The sequence below is a fragment of the Aotus nancymaae genome, unplaced genomic scaffold (genome assembly GCF_030222135.1).
Source record: "Aotus nancymaae isolate 86718 unplaced genomic scaffold, 86718_ANA_hifiasm-v0.15.2.pri h1tg000007l, whole genome shotgun sequence".
In the NCBI taxonomy this organism is placed as follows: Eukaryota; Metazoa; Chordata; class Mammalia; order Primates; family Aotidae; genus Aotus; species Aotus nancymaae.
In genome coordinates this window covers 7,409,266-7,426,972 of record NW_026988418.1, presented here as the reverse complement: position 1 = coordinate 7,426,972, position 17,707 = coordinate 7,409,266, and the positions used below count along the sequence as shown (strand labels likewise).

The following is a 17,707-nucleotide window of genomic DNA, read 5'->3' as shown; positions in this document are numbered from 1 at the left end:
GGGGGCCGGGCCCAACTCCATCCCTCTGCAGCCTCCTGCCCGCCGCCGCCGCCGTCCGGTGTCAAATTCCAGCCCCGGCGTAACCAGATCCCGGGGTGGGGCCGGGAGCGCCCCTGCCCCGCCCCACCTTTCGGGGCTCACCTGGCTGCTCCACCCGTCGGATCCAGTCCCCCCTGGCTTGGTTAGGTCCCCCAAGGTTGGGAGGCGGGTAGATGCTGGGAGGGGCCCCTCGGTGTGGAGAGTAGAGAACTCGGGCGGTGGAGAGGCACGGAAACTGGGAGTTGAGTTTGTAGACACGCAAAGTAGAGAACTGGGAGGCCGGGCCGAGGGCGGGAGGGAGTGAGGGCGGGGAGCGACGGGAAGGCCTGGAAGGCCGGTCCCTGTGTGGGGCGGCCGCCTGCTGGTGCGTGCAGATTTGGGGGGCCTGGCTGTCTGCCCTGCAGCAGCTGCTCTCTGCTCCACCGGTTTCTTCTCTCTGCTGCCAGTTCACCTGCCTCACTGGGTTGCTGAGGCTCTGCGCAGAAGCTTTCAGCTCGGATCTCCCCACAGCTCACCTCCTGTGCTGCCTAGGGCTTGGAGTACGGACACACTTGCAAACACGGGGGTCACTAGGGCACAGCAAGGGCAGTATTGGTAGAATTGGGTACTGAGGGCTGAAGGCAGGGGTCACAGAGGAGGAACATCTGAGCTGAGGCTTGAAGTAGGTAGCCGGAGGGTAGCATTTCAGATGCCTAATTATGGCAATTTGGCAGGTGGGGTGAGGACTGCGTGAGGAACATGGATGGAAACAGCCTAACCCTGGGGACCACGGGAGGGTTTTGAGCAGAATGGTGTGATCACATAGGCATTTTTGTGGATGAATCTGCTGAAGAGGATGGGTGAGAGAGAGGTGGAAATAGAGTTGGGAGGCTGCTGCGGAGAGAGGATGAGGTCTGATGCATGGTGTGAGGGGAGCCTGGGGCTGCTTCTGGAACACGCAGTTTTGAAAATTCGCTGGTGTCTGACTGGATAGGGTGAGGAGGTAGGTGGGCCCTATAAACGTGTGCCTTTGGCGGGGTGACTCGGGAGGGGACATTCCGGCTCCTGGGAGGAAAGGCAGGGCTCACGAGTTCAGGGTTGGACATGCTGAGTTGGAAGGGCCTGTGGATTATCCAAGTGGAAATGTTCTGGACGCAAGTGAATCTGTAGCCTCGAGGAAAGCAGAGGGGGCTGGGCTGGCGAAGGCAATTTGGGAATTGTCAACCAACTGGCAACTGGAAGCTGTGGGCAGGGATGAGAGTACTGGGGGTGTATGGACCATCTATACCCTGGCTATGCATTAGAACCACTGGGGACCTATAAAAACTATCCACATCCGGGCCCCACCCCAGACCTCAGTCAGACTCTCAGGGTGCACATGTGCGTTTTCAAATGGCACCGGTGATTCTGGTGCACCCCCCAGGGCTCAGAGCCATAGCTTTTGTGAAAGTAGTTTTCTGTAGTGGTGAGGACTGGAAGTCAGACCATAGAGAACTGCTGCTGCTGGTGTTGGGTCTGCTGCAGGTGTGCCAGGAGCCCTGCGGGACAGGAGGCCAAGCGGGGAGCTGCTTGCTCTGTCACCTCCCACAGCCAGCTGCTCAGTTGGGGCACCTTCCTTGGGGCTTCTTCAGCCAGGGCTACCACTTATAGGCATGCAGCCTATGCCTTGTACAACTCCATGGGGCGCCATCCAGACAGGAACATGTGCAGGGTGGTGGCCCTATTTCCAGTAGAATTTGGAGGGCATTTCTGGGTTGACCTGTTCCTCAGTCAGGGCCTCCCTTACCCTCCAAGTCCAGGAGGCTTCTGCTAAGGCCAGCCACAGTGGGAAGGAGCACGTGGGAAGCTGCTGGGCCCTGGGATGGCCAGGACTCCAGCCTCAGGGCTCACCAGTGGGATGGCAGCCCAGGGCTGCCTGGACTCTTGGGTTGGGGTGGGCAGGAGAGAGGTGCAGACAGGACCTGGCCACTGTCTGACAGGAAGCTCACTTCACACTCTCAAGTGCAGGTGACAGTCTGTCCATTCTCAGGCCTGCCTGGGGATGCTGCGGAAGGAAGGGATCAGACTCTAGGACGCTTAAGAAGGTGAGGTGGTGGTGGGGTGACATCTTTTCTAAACTATGACAGAGGATGCCTAGAGTGGGGCTGAAGGGAGAGGACATGCCTCTGTTCTAACGATGGGGCCTGGGGCATGTTCTTCCCAGAGGGCTGTGAGTGTTGGGAGCAGGGTAGGTCTGCGGGCCTCTGCCTGCTGCAGGGGCTCGGCTGTACATCTTTCCTGTGCTTGCAGGAATAACTGTCATTGCAGAGGTGGGGTTGTGGCAACCCTGAGGCAATGTCCTAGGGCTGCAGGCTCCAGTCCTATGCCTCTGCATCCTCTAAGAGTGTGCCCTGAAACCTCCGGTCTCAAAGAGGATCCCGGACTGCATGGAACAGGAGATGCTCTAGAGACCTCTGGGTGGCTATCTAGGCCCTGCATTAACACAAGAAGTAAAGGGGACCCAGGACTCTGTGGGCTAGAGAGAGGGCTCGAGGGTTTGGTGTAGTTGCTGAGGCTTTAGATTCCTGTTTCTTTCAGGAAAGTCAGAAAAGGCAAAAAGAGACCAGGCTCAGGGAAGAGCTTTATTGCTTCCACGAGGGTGGCCTGGGACGGCTGCTGCAGTCTGGGTAAGGTCCTTGGGCCTCACTTCCCTCTGGTCCAGGCTAAAGGCAGAACCCAACGACCTGGCAGTCTTGTTGCTGAAACCTAGAACATGTGGCAATTTGGTGAGTCCAGGTCTGGGGTAGTCCTATGGATCAGCTGCAGCAGTGGAGGGGAGCTCTTCCCAGCAGGCCGAGCCGGGCGTCACCCTCCTGGGCTTTAAAGCTCTTTCTGCTGTAGACCTGGGGTGGTCTTGTTGGCTCTGAAGTGATGGCTCCAGGGTTTCCCTATGGGACAGCTAGGGCTGGTGAGTGGGAATACTCCATCTTCTCCCCAAGAAAGGCCAAACAGTGTCATGAGCTGGAGGGGGCTGGCTTGAGACCCTGCCCACCACCCTGCAGCCCCAGAGGAGGGTACAGGCTGGTCATGGCACTCCTGCCCCACAGGGAGCTAACTGGTACCACTGCCTGATGGGCCCTCTAGTGGGCCTCTTCCTGTATGGCAAGTGGATCCCACTTGACATCTCCAATCTTATTTAAAAATAAATTATCCCCACCCTCCCCACTTCCCAAAGTCACAAAATGATAATACACCAAACACTGATTGGAGAAGTGATTCCGGCAGCAGCCTTGCTGCCCAGTGTCCCACCGCCTGCATGCTAGGCCTGCTGGGCACAGCCAGTAGCCTGCTGGCCCTCTGGCGTCAAGGACCCAGGCTGAGTGAGGCTGTGTGCTGGTCTCTGAGGCTGGCTGCTGAGCAGGCATAGCTCTGGCTGCTCCACCGAGGCCTCACTGCCCCTGGGGCCCTTGGCACTGTCCTTCTCTGGGTCTGAAGACTCCTGTTTAGGTGGCGCTGGCTGCTGCTTGCTCCTGGTGGTGCTTGAGCCTCTATGGCCATGTGCTGGGCCCACTCAGATGCCACTGCTTAGATCAGTGATGACACGAGCTTTCACCAGTTTCCGCAGAAACTCTTTCTCTCGCTGGATATTGTGTGTCCAGGACTGGAAGGAAAGAGATGAAGTGATCGGTTGGGCCTTTGCTGCAACCTGTGTTTAGTGCCCCTTCCGGGTCTTGGTGCCCTTTTCCAGTCACGACTCTCCAAAACTCTGTGACTGTGGAAATCTGAAGGCAGATACTGGGAATCAGTTGTGTCTACAAGGTAATGACCCTGCTCTAGGAGTGCTACAGCTCATCCTCCTCCCTTCCCATGATGTGGAGAAAAGAACCTTCAGAGCCCTTTCCTCGTCCCAGGAAAACCGTTAAGCTTCCCAACCTCCCTCCTCAGCATGAGCGGAAGGACCTTGTTCCCACAGACTTCAAGCCACTTCTTGTCAGGAAGCACCAGGTTATAGATACCCTGAGGGCAGTCAATGTGAGTCACTGAAGTCCAAAAGCAATAGCTGGCTGAGTCACTCCCTGGCCTGATGCAATCTACTCTCCAGGCCTGGGGGCAGCAGATGAAACCCTGCCTCCCAGATCACAGGAGCCATGGGGCCTGCGGAGAAATGGCTATCTTTTTAAAAAATTAAAAAATATTTTTTAAATTGAATTAATGATTGTATATATTTTTGGGGTAGAATGTGATGTTCTGATAGATGTATACATTGTGGAATAATTAAATCAAGCTAACCTCACCTACTTACCAATTTTTTATGGTGAGCACATTTGACTATAGCTAATAATGTTCTGTATTTCAAAATTACTAGAAGAGGCTTCTGGGGAAGACTGTACCCAGGATGGGGTCCTTTACTAACCCCAGGACTCTCACCAGAAAACGTTGATAAAAAAGGCTTGATTGAATGAAGGGATGAATGACAACAGCCTTATCTGTGTTTGTCCCTGAGTGGCTTCTCTGTTGTGTTTGTCAGCAATGAGCTTCACCAGAACTGATTTTTTTTTTTTGAGACGGCATTTCGCTCTTGTTGCTCAGGCTGGAGTACAGTGGCGTGATCTCAGCTCACTGCAACCACTGCCTCCCGGGTTTAAGTGATTCTCCTGCCTCAGCCTCCCAAGTAGCTGGGATTACAGGCATGCGCCACCACGCCTGGCTAATTTTATATTTTTAGTAAGAGACAGGGTTTCACCATGTTGGCCAGGCTGGTCTCCAACTCCTGACCTCAGGTGATCCACCTGCCTCAGCCTCCCAAAGTGCTGGGATTACCTGCATGAGCCACCATGGCCAGCCCACCATAACTGTTCACAGTCACTATTTACCAGTGCTGAGAAGTGAGCTGGGTGCAGTGGCCTGTGCCTGTAGTCCCAGCTACTTGGGAGGCTGAGGCGGGAGGATCACGTGAACTTAGTCCACCTGGGCAACATATCCAGACCCCATCTTCTGAAAAATAATAAATACATGAATTTTTAAAAAAGAATTTATGGCTCTGTCTCGCCCTTATTCTGAGACAGTCAACCCTCTCCACCTTCCAGATCTTTTACATCTGAAACTCAGGTGGTCATCAGCCACCCTCCCGACATTCCTCTTCTCTGAGCATTCCCTTTGACCTCTGTGCTAACCACAAACCAGCCGCCTTGAAGGACACTGTCCTGACTCCCTCTCAAGTGGTGCCTGTTTCTTCCCTCACATTCCACACTCTACAGCCTCTGAAGGCGGGAAGGGTCTTCCTCACACTCTGTTGTCCGTCCAGACTCCCTAAAGCTCTCCAGCCCCTTCAAGGCTCCTGTCATTCTACTCTGCCATCCCTACTTGCCCCTCCTCATTTCGGACCCCTGGACAACTCATCCCCATTCTTTGAAGATGTAAGCATCTGCCTCACTGTCTCTCTTTGAAAGAGTAGGGGCTGTTAGGCACACAGTAGGTGCCTCAATATTTGTTGAATGAAATTAGGTTTTATAGATGAGAAAACAGAGGCTTGGAGGAATGACAGGGCCAGGATTTGAGTAGACATGGAAACTCGTTAGCCTTTTTTCTTATCCCTCATTCTCATCACTCCTCTGGAGTAGTAGTAACCAATTTGATGGGTCAGGGTCCACAGTACCCCCTGGGAGTCATTGAGGGTTAAAAGGTCAGCAGAGGACTGGATATTTGATATTAAGGAATTACTGTTAATGTTTTTAGGTGTGATAATTTTGAAAAAACAGTATCTTTTTTTTTTTCTGAGATGGAGTTTCACTCTTATTGCCCAGGCTGTAGTGCAATGGTGCGATCTTGGCTGACTGCAACCTGTGCCACCTGGGTTTAAGCAATTCTCCTGCCTCAGCCTCCCAAGTAGCTGGGATTACAGGCACCCGCCACCACGCCTGGCTCATTTTTTGTATTTTTAATAGAGACGGGGTTTCACCATGTTGGCCAAGCTGGTCTCGAACTCCTAACCTCAGGTGATCCGCCTGCCTTGGCCTCCCAAAGTGCTGGGATTACAGGCATGAGCCACCACGCCTGGGATGAATGAAGTATTTATGGCTGGAAGGGTATATGGTATCTGGGACTTGTTTGAATCAGTGGAGTGGGAGCATGAGACAAAGAGATAGAACAATATTGGCTGCATGTTGATGCCTGTGGAAGGTGGGGGCAGGAACGTGGGAGTTCATGATATCATCTGTACTTGCCAATTTCCATCATAAAAAGTAAACAAGAAAGCCGGCCCTGGGGTGTAGCTCTCTTGGATCAGGCAATGCCACCTCTCTGGTGCTCTTTTCCTAATTCCGCTGTGTATGCAGACAACTTCTGAGTTCACGAACTGGCCATGGCTGGTGCAGGATTCTGGTCACCTGGAATCAGGATCATGGTCTCCAGCCTTACCAGGACCCTTGGTTCTGAGCATGGATGCCCATCCAGTGTCACAGTACATGTTCTCAGAAGCTCTTTTTCTTTGGCTCCTCTTTCCTCATCCCACATTTAGTATTGGTGTTTAAGGGTCCCGCCAGGACGAGATGCACTTCTCACTCTCTGTGAAATCTCATCCTTACATCTGAAGAAGAGCTGTGCTCACAACTCACATATCTATACTTCCAGCCTGGACTTCTCTGCTGTGTGAGATTCCTGTATGAAGCCACATCATCCTCTAGCTGCTGCCCACTCTCTCTCCTACCCTCTCCTCCAAGCGTCCTGAGAGATGCCTTGCCATGAGCAACATCTGTGTTCTCTAGGGTGCCTTCTAATTACTGTTCACTACTGCAGTCTGGCTTCTACTCCATTACTCCTTTGAAACTGTTCTCACCACAGTCAGCAGTAACTCCTAACTGCTAAATCCAACGGCCACCTCTCAGCACTCATCTTACTGGTCTCCCAGCAGCACCACACTGTGGATACTCTTCCTGGAACGCTGTTCCTTTGTCTTCCATGAATTGGCACCTCCCTGATTCCTCCGTCTCCTTTATGAATTCCCTTGACAACCCTTACATATCCCCGGCATTCAGCCCTCGGTCCATGTGTCTCCACATCCCACACACCCCTGCTGGGCCTGCAGAGTGAGCTGATCAAGGCAAGTGCAGTTGAAGCGAGGGGAAGCCAAGGTGCTGAATGGTCCACGTGAGACACCCCAGGTAACAGAGGGATTCCAAACCCAGGCACCAACTTTCTCAGTGAATCCTCCTCTGGGGGTTGGTAAGTAACAGTAGCAAGTAGGGGTAAAACAGTAATCATAATGGCTAAGATTTCTGAGTGCTTACTGTGTGCCAGGCCCTTTTTTTTTTTTTTTTTTTAACACATTATCACATCTGGTCCTCTCCAAACCCCAGGAGCAGGTGCTGTTATCCCTTTCACTGATAAGGAAATGAAGGTCTAGAGTCAGGCCCTGTACTGATGTCCCCAAGTCATCTTTTTTGATTTGAGAAGCTACACTCTTTATTTATTTTTTTTTTTTGAGACAGAATCTTGTTCTGTCACCCAAGCTGGAGTACAGTGGTGGGATCTTGGCTCACTGCAGCCTCTACCTCACGGGTTCAAGCAATTCTGATTCAGCCTACCAAGTAGCTGGGATTACAGGCACACACCACCATGCCCAGCTGATTTTTGTATTTTTTAGAAGAGACGGGGTCTCACCATGTTGGCAGGACTGGTCTCAAACTCCTGACCTCAGGTGATCTGCCTGCCTCGGCTTCCCAAAGTGCTGGGTTACAGGCATGAGCTACGGTGCCCAGCCAAGAAGCTACACTCTTTGCATGGAGTGTGGTGCAGCAGATGCCGGGAGCCTCAGAGCCAGTGAGGTTTTGCATGTAATGGAGGGACAATGGCCTGAAAACGGAGACATGGCAGGTGGAAGCAAAGGAACAGACTCCATCAGAGAGGGCTGCAGGGAAGGCAGTGTCCTACCTCATCCTGCACCAAGGCAGTCCCCAGGCCCTACTGAGTTAAAATCCTATTTCTTGCCTCTGTCTCATCGCCTTATACTTCCAGCCTGGACTTCCTGCCTCTGTCTCATCGCCTTAGCCAAAGATCTGGATCATCACCTCTCTCATCACCTCTCCCCTCATTGTCTCAGCCAAAGATCTGGTTCAGGAGTCACCATCTCTTGCCCAGAGTGCAACAACTCCCTGCTTCGCCCTCTCTCCTTCATTCTGCGGCCATAGTGACCCACTACATGCTAATGTAAGGCCTCAAACTCACCCACAGCTCCCCACTGTCTTCTAAATAAAGTCCAAACTCCTTCTGTGGCATAGAAAGCCCATTAGAATCTGCCCGTCACCCATGTCTACGACTTGCACCCTCTGCATAAAACTTTACATAAAGTTTAGATAAAAGGAATTTGTAAAAGACCAAAGATATAAGTAAACAGAAACCAGGAGGCCGATAAAAGCTATGAGAGCAATTGAGTGGGTGCTGGCTGGGGACAAAGTGGCAAGAAAGCATGTGAAAAGAGGCAGGGATGGAAGACTCTAGGGGCCATGGGATGGTGAGGCAGTTCTAGAACTGTCCCAGACCCAGAATGGGCGTGTTGCTCCTGAATCCTAACCCAGAAAACAGGAGGCCCAGCTGGAAGGCTGTTTCTAGCTTCCTCTGAGATTTCCAAATCCCCTGCATATCTTTGAAATAACTCCCAATCACTTGAGATGGTTGGAAGAAACCTGTTGTCGACTGAATGTTTATGTCCTCCCCACAAATTCATCTATTGAAACCTAACCCCCAGTGTAATGGAATTCGGAGGTGGGGGTCTTTGGGAGGTGATTGGGTAATGAGGGTAGAGCTCTCATGAATGGGATTAATGCTCTTATGAGAGACTCGAGGGCCAGGCGCGGTGACTCATGCCTGTAATCCCAGGACTTTGAGAGGCCAAGACAGGAGGATACTTGAGGCCAGAAGTTCAAGACCAGCTTGGGCAACACAGCAAGACCTCATTCCTACAAAAAATAAAATAAATTAGCCAGTCTGCTACTACTAGGGAGGCTGAGGTGGGAGGATCACTTGAGCCCAGGGGTATGTGACAGCAGTGAGCTATGATCATACCACTGCACTCCAGCTTGAACAGAGTGAAACTCCGTCTCAAAAAGAAAAGAGAGAGACTCAGGAGAGCTGCCTCACCTCTTCCATCATGTGAGGAAAGTGAGAAAACAGCTGTGTATGAACTACCTCTCTGGTGGGTCCTGACCAGATACTGAATCTTCCTGCACTTGATCTTGCACTTCCCAGCCTCCAGGACTGTGGGAAATGAATTTCTATTGTTTAAAAGCCACCTAGACTATGGTATTCTGTTATAGCAGTCTGAAGGACTAAGAACTAAAAAAGCCTGATACAATATAGATGGTAACTGAAGTCATGGACAGGGATGTAAATCTCCCAGAGAATAGCAGAGTGAGAAGAGAAGGTTGTCTGAGATGGAGCCTTGGCTAGTGTTTTTTTTTTTTTTTTTTGTGGCTAGGAATACAGGCATGTGCCACCACGCCCGGTCTTACTGTTACCTAGACTGGAGTGCAGTGACACAATCATGGCTCACTGCAGCCTCCACTTCCTGGTCTCAAGTGATCCGCCCACTTCAGCCTCCCGAGTAGCGGGGGCTGCAAGTGCACAACCAGCACACCCAGATAATTTTTCCTATTTTTATTTTATTTTTTTGAGATGGAGTCTCATTCTGTTGCCCAGGCTGGAGAGCAGTGGTATGATCGTGACTCACTGCAACCTCTAACTCCTGGGTTCAAGTGATTCTCCTGCCTCAGCCTCCTGAGTAGCTGGGATTTAAGGCACCCACCACCATGCCCAGTTAATTTTTTTTTTTTTTTTGAGACAGAGTCTTGGTCTGTTGCTTAGGCTAGAGCGTAGCGGCTCGATCTCGGCTTACCACAACCTCTGCCTCCTGGGTTCAAGCGATTCTCCTGCCTCAGACTCCTGAGTAGGTGGGATTACAGGCACGTGCCACCATGCCTGGCTAATTTTGGTATTTTTAGTAGAGATGTGGTTTCACTATATTGGCCAGGCTGACCTCAAACTCCTTACCTTGTGATGTGCCCAACTTGGCCTCCCAAAGTGCTGGGATTACAGGCGTGAGCCACCGTGCCCGGCCAATATTTGTATTTTTAGTAGAGACAGGGTTTCCCCATGTTGGCCAGACTGGTCTCGAACTCCTGACCTTGGAGGAGCTGCCCACCTTGGCCTCCCAAGGTGCCAGGATTATCAGTGTGAGCCACCGCGCCCAGCCAATCTTTCCTATTTTTAGTAGAGACCAGGTTTCACCATGTTGCCCAGGCTGCTCTCGAACACCGGGACTCAAGTAATACTCCTGCCTTGGCCTCCCAAAGTGCTAGGATTATAGGCATGAGCCACCACCTCCAGCCATGAGACGGACTTCTGCTCTTGTGGCCCAGGCTGGAGTGCAATGGCGAGATCTCGGCTCACCGCAACCTCCACCTCCCGGGTTCAAGCGATTCTCCTGCCTCAGCCTCCTGAGTGGCTAGGATTACAGGCATGTGCCACCATGCCCAGCTAATTTTGTATTTTTGGTGGAGACAGGGTTTCTCCATGTTGGTCAGGCTGGTCTTGAACTCCCAACCTCAGGTGATCTGCCCACCTCAGCCTCCCAAAGTTTTGGGATTACAGGCGTGAGCCACCGCACCTGTCCTGCCATGATGAATTTTAAGGCGTAGATCAGAATCGACCATGCTGAGAAGGAGAATGTGAGAGAATGGAGTGAAATAAGAGGAACACTAGAAATTACTGACTCAGAAGCTCAAAGAGGAAGGAGTGGCCAACACAAAAACTGTTTCTGAGAGATCAGGAAAGATGACGCCGTGTCCATTGGATTAGGCCACCTTGAGGTGGTGACCTTGGTGGGAGCTGGGTCAGGTGTAAGGGGAGCCCAGCTGCAAGGGGTGAGGGGCCAAGTAGGAGTGCCATGCAGAGGGGCAACCCAGCAGAGCCTGACAGGCCGGGGTCCCCTCTGTGGCTTCAGTGTCTTCACTGGAGGAGGAAGGAGCTTTTGGAGCATGGAAAGCTCTGGGACAGTGGAAGGGGATGATGGAGAAGGACAGGTAAGAAGACTAATAAGCAGGAATGAGGGTTGAGACTAGAGCCCCCAGACCAAAGAAATAAGAATCTGCACAGATGGGAGGTTCCCTCCAACAACCTCCCACCACCCAGATGTAGCAGCAGAGGGGCTGTTCAAGCACTGGTCCAAGATTTCCAGGTTTCAGGCTGGGATCAGTGGGAGACTGGTGGTCAAAGTGGAAGTGTGGGAAGAGGGGTTCAAACTTTCCACATGGGATGTTGGCTATGGAGGGAGAAATGTCAGGAGAGGCTGGCTGACAGGCTGGAGACCTTTAATGTACCCTACACATAGATGCTTAGGTAGAAGTTCTGGGTATGAAGAGCTTCAGTGCTAAGCTGTGGGGAAGGGTGGAAGAGATATGGGGATGTCCTGAGACCCAGAGGCAATGTTTAGTTCTGGGTTTTTGAGGGGCAAGGGAGTCCTCTGGAGGAGGACAGGAGTTGTGGTAGAGAGGATGGCTAAGCTGGTGCTAGACTAGTGTTCCTGGCTAGGGAACGCAGCGAGGGGGAGGAAGGTGCAGGACCAGGGCAGGGAGGGTCCCTTGGAAAGAAAGTTCAGGGAGAAGGCCTGGGGTTCAGTGGGAGGCTGTGGAGAGGGCACGAAGGATGCTTGGTGTCAGGACCTTCTGGGGAGTTCTGGGCAGCCAGACCCGCCACTGGCTCCTCCCTTTACCATTAATTTATGTGCCTCCCCTCATCCCCACGCAGGGACTGCCCCACACCCAGCCCCGAACCTCTTTGATGGCTGCCATGCGCACGCTCTCATAGTAGTGCAGGGGCGCGTTGGGTGTGCTCATGTCATAGCCAAATCCTGCGACTGCCACCTCATCACAGCCATGTAGTGCCATGGTCACCGCCACACTGCCAAGGGTAGGGATGTTCTGTAAGACGGCGGGGAAGAGAAGGTGTGCAGAGTTCAGCTGGAGGGCTGGGACAGCTGAGACTTCAGTCAAGCTCCCTAGAGCTAGCCTCCATGCCCAAAGACTGAGCCTTCTTCCCCAGAAAGCTATTCTTCAGGAGCACTGTCCCACCCGCCACCCATCCTTCCTTCCAAGGCACTTCAGACCCAGCTCACCTCCTCCCTCTCCCGGGGCCCAGATATCTCACCCCCCGGCCCATGAGGCCATTGTTGAAGGGCAGGCCAATGAGGGTGAAGGCGGCCTCCTGGATGAAATATGGGTTGAGGATTCGAATCTCAGGGGGCTCCTTGGGCACTCGAGTGGCCACAGATTTCCAGAAGCCATCCGATGCACTCTGTGGACACAGCAAAATAGGACCTGAAGGAGGCACACAGCTAGGGATGAGCCTAGGGGAGTGGCAGGGACCCCAAGCAGGGACGATGAGGTGGGAGCATGAGGCGTATAATGGGGAACCCAGGGCCTGTGGTGTAGGAAGCCCATCTGTGTTGGGGGACATGAGGTGTGTGACAGGGACAAGGGCAATGATGGTGAAGAGGGCAGGTGGTGGGGCTCCAGCGTGTAACGGAGGAGGATATGAAGAGAGTCGTGGGGCAGGCACAGGGCGTGGGATGCTGTGGGGTGTGCTGCTATGGCCTGAGGGGACTCCTGGGCCAATGAGAAGACCCAGAAGTGCAGCTGCCCTGCCTCCCTATCTGCAGCAGCTGAGGGGCTGTGAGGGGCTGTGAAGGGCTGCCCTCTCTCCTGTCTGCCCTCCTGTGCCCCCACTTCCCTTGCTGCTATCTCTCCTGACTCTCTCCATCAACTCCTCTAGAGTGAACCTGAAAAATAAGAGATGGAGCGTGAGCAAGTAGAGTACGGCAGACCAACACTGCCACTGACTAGAGAAGGGTCACTGGGTGACAAGCTCCCCAGGCCTCATTTCTTTAACAGTAAAACGGGATCATTCTTATCTGAGGATCTCTGCACTGTACTAGAAAGGTGTCACCACTGAAACCCGACATCCCAGTGTCCATTCCAGGGCTCGACTTCCCCGCCTTCCAAGTGTCTCTCTTCCTCCCTCTCCACGACACGGAGGCCTTTAGCTCACCGGCCCTGATTCACTGTTCAGTACGTGCACCTCTCCTTGTTTAGACCCTGAAGTATATCACGTCAGCTACTCTTGTGAGCTGCTCCAGTACTCTGCCCCTTGTCCTTCTATTGTCCTTGTCTAGGGAAACCCTGAGCTTGGGATCAATCCATTTACCCCCTTTTTCTACCCTTACAACTGGGCTCCTGAGCACCGCTAGAAAAGTCACAAACCAACTCTGCAGACTGGAGGCATCAACAAACCGAACTGTTATTTGCGTAGAAAACCTAAAAGAATCGGCTGGGCATGGTGGCTCACATCTGTAATCCCAGCACTTTGGGAGACCAAGGCGGGTGGATTATCTGAGGTCAGGAGTTCAAGACCAGCCTGGCCAACATGGTGAAACTCCATCTTTACTAAAAATACAAAAAATTAGCTGGTTGTGGTGGTGAGCCCTTGTAATCTCAGCTATTTGGGAGGCTGAGGCAGGGGAACTGCTTGAACCCAGGAGACGGAGGTTGCAGTGAGCCAAGATGGTGCCATTGCACTCCAGCCTGGATGACAGACCAAGACTCTGTCTCAAAAAAACAAACAACAAAAAACCTAAAAGAATCAACTAAACTTAGAATGGATAAAATAATTTAGTGTAGCAATAGGAAACAGTCATCAGATATAATAAAAAGATCTTATTTGCAATCGTAACACAAAAGTCAACTACTGAGCAATAAATTTAAGAGCTATGTGAGAACTACAGAAGGAAAACTATAATCCTTTACTAATATAAATAGATGACTTACAAAGCAAGAGAGACAAAATCATATTCCTGGGTGGGAAGGCTCCAGTGCCAACTCCTCCCAGATTCATGTGCAGGTTTAACATAATTCCAAGAAAAAAATCTCAGTCGGATGTTTTGAGATTTATCAAATGGATTCTAAAAACCCATCAAAAGATTTATCAGGTAAACATAACACCCTCAAATTAAAAATTAGGTATTATAGTATATTATGGCTTTGCACTTATTACAACAGTGATCTATGTATATATATGAATCAAAACCAAGAGCAGCGCAACAGGACCGCCGAGAGGCAGATCAACAAAGGGACAGGTTATGGTAAAGGAAGCTTCACCTTCAAGTGGGAACACATGAGAGTTGAAAATTTTCAATTTGGGAAGAAGATCCACTTACTTTCTCTCCTCACACCATATACAAAATAAACGCTTAAAAAGGAAAAAGGAAAATTTAGGCTGGGCATGGTGGCTCATGTCTGTAATCCTAGCCCTTTGGGAGGCTGAGGCAGGTGGACTGCTTGAGTCCAGGAGTTCAAGAACAGCCTGGGCAACATGGAGAAACCCTGTCTCTATAAAAATACAAAATGAGCAGAGCATGGTGGCATGTGCCTGCAGTCCCACACCATTAGAGGCTGAGGTGGGAGGACCACTGGAGCCCAGGAGGCAGAAGCTGCTGTGAGTCATCATCATGCCACTGTCACTCCAGCCTGGATGACAGAGTGACACTCTGTTTCAAATATATATATATATGCAAGATAGGGAAACAAAAAATTGGTAAAAATTTTGTCACATATAGTAAGAAAGGCATATTTTAAAAACTCATGAAGAATCAATAAGGCTCCATAAAAATGGGTAAAGGACATAAACAAAAGGTTACTAAGCATGGAAAAATTTAACTGATGACAAATAGATGCACATTAAAATAACAAGTTGTTTTTTTCCCCACTAAAATCTGTGTATGTGTATATTTCTGTATCTATATCTTAGTGCTTGTAAAATTCTCCTGCACTGCTTTAGGAGTAAATCTGGCACAGCCTTTCTAAAAAGCAATCTATGTGTCAAAGGCCTCAAAGCTGTTTATATCTTATGACCTCAAAAATTTTATTCTAATCAAGTGAAGACCTTCGTAAAAAGCTCTTTATTATAGTATTACTTATAAAAAGTGAAAAAAAAAAAACCAGAAAACAATCTCAAAGTTTACAACAGAGGTTTTGCTAAATGATACATTTATGTAAAAGAATGTCATGGTTATCAAAATGATATCTTCTAAGAATTTTGGGCCAGGTGCAGTGGGTGGCTCATGCCTGTAATCCCAGCACTTTGGGAGTCTGAGGTGGGAGGATTGCTTGAGCCCAGGAATTCAATACCAGCTTGAGCAACATAGTGAGACAGTGTCTTTACAATAAATAGAATAATTAGCTGGGCATGCGGCTGTGGTCCCAGTCACTCGGGAGGCTGAGGTGGAAGAATAGCTTGAGCTCAGGAATTCTAGGCTGCAGTGAGCCGTGATCCAGCCACTGCCCTCTAGCCTGGGTGAAAGAGAAAGGCCCTGTCTCAAAAAAAAAAAAAAAGGAAATTTGTCCTGTGGATGTACCATAATGTATATAACTAGTAACTAACCCTGTTGGATGTCCAAGTTGTTTCTAGTCCCCCAGATCTCCTCCTCCTCCTTGTTCCCTATCCTCTACTGTGCATCCAGTCTTCCAAACCAGCAATCTGGGAACTGACTTGAGATTCTCTTTCTCCTCTTCAGCCTATCTTATCTTGTGCTGCTGGTCATCTAGTTCTTTTGAGTCTATCTGCTTAGAACCCAACAGATCCACCCCTTGATCCCAAGCCTACTGCTACCACTTCCAGGGCAGGTCTTATCACTCTTCATCTGGACCGTCCTAATGACTGGCCATTTACAGTAATATCTACCTTTTTCACTGCTGAACACCCCAAAGCCCAGAACTGAAATATAAATGGTACATAATACATAATTGTTAAATTCTACTCATTCAGTGAGCATTAATGAGTGCCTATGATGGGCTGCCTCTGCCTCTGCCTCCCAAACCACTTTCTACTCTCCTCCAGAATGATCTTTCCATGTACAAATCAGATCACATAACCACTGCCTGGAGAAGAGCTGAGCCTTTTAGCCAGTCACCCATCTGTCTCTCATTTCAGTCTCAGCCCATCTGAAGCCCCCACTTGTTAATTCATGCCCCATACTTTTGCTGATGCTGCTCCTTGTCTCTAACGTCCTTCCCACTTCTATCCACATGACCCATCCATTTTCTGCTTCTCCTTCATGTCTTTCCTGACCTCCTCCACCCCAAGGCAGAACTGACCTCTAACCTTCAAGAGGTGGTAAAATATGGATTCAGATCCTTGGTCCTAGGACTTAACTTCAGCTCTGCTCACTCACTATGTGCAGATCCTGGGCAAGGAATGTACCATTTCCTTATGGATAAACCAGGGATACCATGAATATTTAGCTTACAAACTATTGTGAGAATTAAATGAGCCACTTCAGGCTGAGTGCACATGAGCCTCACAGGGCAGGGGCTCACATCTGATTCACCTCTGTAGCCCAGGGCCTGGCCCAGCACAGGCAGCAAAGAGGCATCAGTGATGGTTATACTTAAGCAGATATGACCTCCACCCAAGGCCCGTGACCAGTAGCTCTTCTCTCTTCTGCTGCTGCTCCTCTGGTGGACTGTCTATTCCAGCCACTCCCTCCTCCTGTCTCCCACCTCTGTGGCAACATCTCTTCCTCTGGCAAACTGTTTGTCCTCCAAAGGTCAGTTTAAAAGATGGGCCCTTGTGGCAAACTTCTGTTTCAGCTCCAGTCAGACTGAGCAAGCCAACTCCAGTTCTTCCTGCTCCGCCTCCCGGAGCGGGTGTGCATAATGGAGGTAAAGGAGGGATGCTGGGACACAGTGGGAAAGGGAAGGTGGAGAAATGGCCAAGGCCTGAGGCATAACTGGGGGGAAGCCCCTCTTGGTGGGCCAGGCATGGACTGACAGGAGCAGCAGGTGCCAGCCTGCGCCAAGCACAGCACAGCCCCTGTCCCTTCTCCAGGCCCAGCAGGCCTCAACAGCTTCCCACCTGGGGTTCCTGCCCGCGCCTGCCCCGCACACACCTAAAGAGGAGGGAGAAAGCACAGGGGCTGCTCAGGAGGAGGAGGGAGAACAAGGATTGGGCATAGCTGGGGACGTGTGTGAGGAGGCTCCAGGCTGGTTTTCACGAGCGTTACTTTATTAAATATCTCTTTAACTCTGACCCACTTCACAGGTACAGGTCTCAGGATGAAATGACATGTTCAAGGTCAAACAGCTGGCAAGTGGCCGCAAGTGGATTCAAACCCGAGTGTCCTGACTCCAAAACTGTGTTCTTCCCGCCACAGCATTTATATCAGCGCTGCAGTTCCCACCTCTGGAAGGCTGAGGGGATGGGGTGTCAAAGATAAAGGAGACCTCTCCTCCACCCTCTAAGGGAGTTCGTAGGGGTCTCTTTGGTGCCCACGTCCCATTCTTCACAGGGGACTGAGGCCAGAGAGGTGAAGGAACTTGCCAGGGCACACACACAGCTGGTGAGCTGGGTTTGACTTCACAACCTCGTTCTTTGCACATGAGATGCCCTCTCTGAAACAATCTCTCCTGGTGTGTTCCATAATCACCATCTGAAACTGTAGGAAATTCGCTTATTAACTCAATCCCCTTGGTGATCTGATGGGAGCTTCAACGGGGAGAGGAAAGCTACTGCCTCTCTTCTCACCTTCACTCTTTCCTGGGAGGAGGAATGCCTGATGTGACTGCTTAGATCTGAAGATACTGAGTGTGTCACGATTACTGGTGTG

General features: G+C 50.8%; 1 protein-coding gene across 8 annotated transcripts in view; it reads right to left on the bottom strand.

Annotated features, from left to right (window-relative positions):
- Window positions 1-2,626: 2,626 nt before the first annotated feature.
- The window catches only part of ST3GAL3 (ST3 beta-galactoside alpha-2,3-sialyltransferase 3), a 231,427-nt gene continuing 216,346 nt past the window's right edge, over window positions 2,627-17,707 (bottom strand). For 2 of the 8 annotated variants that reach the window (XM_012434583.3, XM_012434584.3), the window contains 3 exons: window positions 12,196-12,342; window positions 11,823-11,969; window positions 2,627-3,658 (listed from right to left, as the gene is read on the bottom strand). In XM_012434583.3, coding sequence (XP_012290006.1) covers window positions 3,569-3,658; window positions 11,823-11,969; window positions 12,196-12,342 — 384 coding nt within the window. In that variant the 3' untranslated portion in view covers window positions 2,627-3,568. Of the gene's footprint in view, window positions 3,659-11,822; window positions 11,970-12,195; window positions 12,343-15,905; window positions 17,537-17,707 lie in introns of those variants that run through there. The other 6 variants (XM_012434587.3, XM_012434591.3, XM_012434589.2 and 3 more) reach the window with 5 other exon arrangements.